We start from the raw sequence: 5,088 nt of genomic DNA, 5'->3' as shown, positions 1-5,088 counted from the left end.
TTTTTTTTTTTTTTTTTTTTTTGAGACGGAGTCTCGCTCTGTCACCCGGGCTGAAGTGCAGTGGCCGGATCTCAGCTCACTGCAAGCTCCGCCTCCCGGGTTTATGCCATTCTCCTGCCTCAGCCTCCGGAGTAGCTGGGACTACAGGCGCCCGCCATCTCGCCCGGCTAGTTTTTTGTATTTTTTAGTAGAGACGGGGTTTCACCATGTTAGCCAGGATAGTCTCGATCTCCCGACCTCATGATCCACCCATCTCGGCCTCCCAAAGTGCTGGGATTACAGGCTTGAGCCACCGCGCCCGGCCCTGGGTTGGTTCTTAACTCTGCCCTCTGATTTCCTGTGTGGCCTTGGGCAAGTCCTTTAAACTCCCTGGGCTTCTTTCTATTTTATCCTGTCGAGAATGGGAATACCAGTAGTACCAATACTATAAGATCATTGCATAGAGTCAGTGAGATCGTGCAGTTGAAAAGTGTATCGCAGATCCCTGGCTTAAAGCCTCCCTTATTCTGTTCTAAAAACTTCACAGACCACACTACCCATCTAATGATAATTGTCTTTTTGCTAATGAAGCAAATGCATGTACAATGACCGACACAGTACATGAATTCAGAAATGCTTAACACACTTTTAAAAATCTTTACAAAAAATTATAATGAATAAAGAAAAATTTAGACTCCTATTCCTCTTTCCCAGGTAAGCAGTATTAACAGTTTGGGATAAGTCATTTCTCTCTCTCTCTCTCTTTTTTTTTTCTTTCTTTTTTTTTTTATTCTGAACATGGAGTCTCACTCTGTCACCCAGGCTGGCATGCAGTGGTGCGATCTTGGCTCACTGCAGCCTCTGCCTCCTGGATTCAAGCAATTCTGCCTCAGCCTCTCGAGTAGCTGGGACTACAGGCACACATCACCACTCCTGGCTAATATTTTGTACTTTTTTTAAGTAGAAATGGGGTTTTGCCATGTTGCGCAGGCTAGTCTTGAACTCCTGAGCTCAGGCAATCCGCCTGCCTCGGCCTCCCAAAGTGCTAGGATTACTGGCATAAGCCACCATGCCCAGCCTCGTTTTTTTTGAGTCAGGGTCTGGCTCTGTTGCCCAGTCTGGAGTGCAGTGGCCCGACCTCAGCTCGCTAAAACCTCTGCCTCCTGGGTTCAAGCAATCTTCCCTCATCAGCCTCCTGAGTAGCTGGGACTACTGGTGTACTTGACCATACCTGGTTAATTTTTTTTTTGAGAAAAAGTTTCACTCTTGTGTTCCCAGGCTGGACTGCAATGACCCGATCTCAGCTCATCGCAACCTCTGCTTCCTGGGTTCAAGTGATCTTCCCACCTCAGCCTCCTGAGTAGCTGGGATTACAGGCACGCGCTACCACGCCTAGCTAATTTTGTATTTTTAGTAGAGGTGGGGTTTCTCCATGTTGGTCAAGCTGGTCTCGAACTCCCGACCTCAGGTGATCTGCCGGCCTTGGCCCCCCAAAGTGTTGGGATTACAGGCATGAGCCACCACACCCAGCAATATTTTATTTATTGCAGAGACAGGGCTTTGGACTCCTGAGCTCAAGCAATCCGCCTGCCTCAGCCTCCCAAAGTGCTGGAATTACAGGCATGAGCCACTATGCCTGGCCCATTTCTCATTTTTCTTTCTTTCTTTTTTTTTTTTTTTGAGACGGAGTCTCCCTCTGTCACCCAGGCTGGAATGCAGTGGCCGGATCTCAGCTCACTGCAAGCTCCGCCTCCCGGGTTTACGCCATTCTCCTCTCTCAGCCTCCCCAGTAGCTGGGACTACAGGCGCCCGCCATCTCGCCCGGCTAGCTTTTTGTATTTTTTAGTAGAGACAGGTTTTCACCCTGTTAGCCAGGATGGTCTGGATCTCCTGACCTCGTGATCCGCCCGTCTCGGCCTCCCAAAGTGGTGGGATTACAGGCTTGAGCCACCGCGCCCGGCCTCTTTTTTTTTTTTTTTAGAGACGGATGGAGTCTTGCTCTGTGGCACAGGCTGGAGTGCGGTGGCGCGATCTCGGCTCACTACAAGCTCCACCTCCCGGGTTCACGCCATTCTTCTGCCTCAGCCTCCCAAGTAGCTGGGACTACAGGCGCCCGCTACCACGCCTGGCTAATTTTTGTATTTTTAGTAGAGACAGGGTTTCACCATGTTAGCTAGGATGGTCTCAAGTCTCCTGGCCTCATGACCTGCCCGCCTCAGCCTCCCAAAGTGCTGGGATTACAGGCTTGAGCCACTGCACCCAGCCTCTCATTTTTATACTTATGCAAACATATCACCACTTTGGCCGGCTGCCATGGCTCATGCTTGTAATCCCAGCACTTTGGGAGGCTAAGGCAGGCGGATCATGAGGTCAAGAGATCGAGACCATCCTGGCCAACATGGTGAAACCCTGTCTCTACTAAAAATGCAAAAATTAACTGGGCATGGTGGCGCACGCCTGTAGTCCCAGCTACTTGGGAGGCTCAGGCAGGAGAATCACTTGAACCCAGGAGGCGGAGGTTGCAGTGAGTGGAGATCTTACGACTTTACTCCAGCCTGGCAACAGAGCGAGACTCCATCTCAAAAACAAACACAACAAAACAAACATATCACCACTTTAAGATTATTTAAAAAAAAAAAATTTTTTTTTTTTTTTTTAGACATGGTCTCTGTCACCCAGGCTGGAGTGCAGTGGCCTGATCATGGCTCATTGTAGCCTTGATTTCCTGGGCTTCATGCGATCCTCCTAAGTCTCTCAAGTGGCTGACACTACAGGCATGTGTCACCACACCCAGCTAATTATTGTATTACTTTATTTTATTTTTTATTTTATTTATTTTTTATTTTGTTGAGACAGAGTCTCGCTCTGTTGCCCAAGCTGGAGTACAGTGGGCTTTGGGCATGATGCAAGGTGGATTTGGGGTTGATCCTCTTGACAAGAGGTGGCATTTGTGTGAACCAAGTAGAGGACCTCTTGGAAGGGGGATGAAGTGGAGGCAGGGAGGCTAGAGAGATAAGTGGGAGGTGGGACTGCCTCTCCTGGCCTCCTGAGGCTCTGCAAAGCTTCAAGAAGCCAACTGGGCAGCTGGAATCTCTGTAGAAAGGAGCTGGCTCCAATAGCATTTCACACTCTGGAGCTGCCATAGGACTCCATGGCCCTGTTCCCAGAAATGTGGGTCACTGGTCTAGGGGAGCAGGTCATCCGAGCAGATGGAATTGCTGGGGCTCCTCCCACCTCCACACGTCCCCCTCAACTCCTCTGTCCTGCAGTTTCTATTCCAAGGACAATGAAGGCAGCTGGTTCCGCTCCCTCTTTGTTCACAAGGTGGATCCCCGGAAGGATGCCCACTCCACCCTGCTGTCCAAGAAGGAAACCAGCAACCTCTATAAGATCCAGTGTGAGTGGCTGCTGAGCTGACCAAGCTCTGCCCTTTCAGGGGCTCTGGGGCCTGTGAGGCTCCAGGATGGAGATGGGAGGGTCTGGAATGTCCTCAGCTGTCCTGGGACCCCTGGCCTTGATTTGCTCCCCTCACCCCAAGTTCTTCGCTATGTACACACCCTACCTCACTTCTTGTTCTCTGTCCTCTGTTGCAGTTCACAATGTAAAGCCCGAATACCTGGATGCCTACAACAGCCTCACGTGAGTGTCCTGCATCCATACGTCCCAGCCGCTGCTTGGGTGGGGACCACTCTCAGCAAATCCGCAGAACATCCTCCACCCTGTTCTTTTTTGTAGAAATCCAGGAGATGTAGATTTCTTTTATTTCAGCCTTTTTCTTTCTTTCTTTCTTTTCTCTTTTTTTTCTTTTTCTTTTTTTTTTGAGATGGAATTTCGCTCTTGTTGCCCGGGCTGGAGTGCAATGGTGCGATCTCGGCGTACTGCAACCTCTGCCTCCCAAGTACAAGCGATTCTCCTGTCTCAGCCTCCCAAGTAGCTCGGATTACAGGCATGCGCCACTAAGCCTGGAAAATTTTTTTGTATTTAGTAGAGACAGGGTTTCACCATGATAGGCTGGTTGCGAGCTCCTGACCTCAGGTGATCCACCCGCCTTGGCCTCCGACTGCTGGGATTATAGGCATGTACCACCGCGCTTGGCCCCTTTTTCTTTCTTTTATTTTTCTTAAAAGAGATGGTCTCCGGGAGGCAGAGGTTGCAGTGAGCCAATATTGCGCCATTGCACTTCAGCCTGGGCAACAAGAGTGAAACTCCGTCTCACACACAAAAAAGAGACATAGGATCTCCCTTTGCTGCCCAGGCTGGTCTCAAACTACTGGGCTCAAGCAATCCTCTTGCCTCAGCCTCCCAGTGTTGGGATTACAGGTGTGAGCCTCCATGCCCAGCCAGGATGTAAATTTCAGAGTTGGTAGTCCTGAGGGCCCCTTGCCTAGCTTCTGCATTTTAGAGATGGAGAGTCTGAGGCCCAACCCCAGGGTCTGCAGTTTGAACTGAGTTTGAACCCTTATCTCAGAGGCCCTGGTGGCTATGTAAACCTTACCCCTCTCTGCACCCCTCCCACAGGGAGGCTGTGCTGCCCAAGCTGCACCTGGATGAGGACTACCCATGCTCACTCGTGGGCAACTGGAACACGTGGTATGGGGAACAGGACCAGGCAGGTAAGGCGCTCACCTCCCTAGTGCCATTGCTACCTCCCAGCCCTGGCCTCCAGCACCTTTCACACCGGGCCGTTCTCCACTCCCTCTCCACAACAGCACCTGGTGGGGCTCTTACTAAAACCTCATCACCTCACTCCTCTGCTCAAAATACCTGTCCTGGCTCCCCTGTGCCCTCAAGGTGACCTGTGAAGCCTGTGAGTCCTTCCCGGCCCCACCCCCAGCCTCATGGTGCCAAATCCTCCTTGCCTCACTGTGCTGTCCCACCCAGGACTCAGTTCCTCAGATTGATAGTTTCACTCTTTAGTTCCAGACTACTGCTCATGCTCTGTCTTCTGCCTTAAGCATTACTTCTTCTTTGCCTGCTTTACCTGGATCACCGTCTTTTGTTCTTTTTTTTTTTTTGAGACTGAGTTTCACTCTTGTTGCTCAGGCTGGAGTGCAGTGGTGTGATCTTGGCTCACTGCAACCTCTGCCTCCCCAGTTTAAGCAATTCTCC

General features: G+C 50.6%; 1 protein-coding gene across 1 annotated transcript in view; it reads left to right on the top strand.

Annotated features, from left to right (window-relative positions):
- The window catches only part of NIPSNAP1 (nipsnap homolog 1), a 31,749-nt gene that overhangs the window by 11,503 nt on the left and 15,158 nt on the right, over nt 1-5,088 (top strand). The window contains exons 2-4 of the mRNA XM_026448660.2: nt 3,249-3,376; nt 3,573-3,618; nt 4,498-4,592. Coding sequence (XP_026304445.1) covers nt 3,249-3,376; nt 3,573-3,618; nt 4,498-4,592 — 269 coding nt within the window. The remainder of the gene's footprint in view (nt 1-3,248; nt 3,377-3,572; nt 3,619-4,497; nt 4,593-5,088) is intronic.

The sequence above is a fragment of the Piliocolobus tephrosceles genome, chromosome 19 (assembly GCF_002776525.5).
Source record: "Piliocolobus tephrosceles isolate RC106 chromosome 19, ASM277652v3, whole genome shotgun sequence".
In the NCBI taxonomy this organism is placed as follows: domain Eukaryota; kingdom Metazoa; phylum Chordata; class Mammalia; order Primates; family Cercopithecidae; genus Piliocolobus; species Piliocolobus tephrosceles.
The sequence above is the reverse complement of the archived record's forward strand: the minus strand, read 5'-3'. Positions and strand labels throughout refer to the sequence as shown.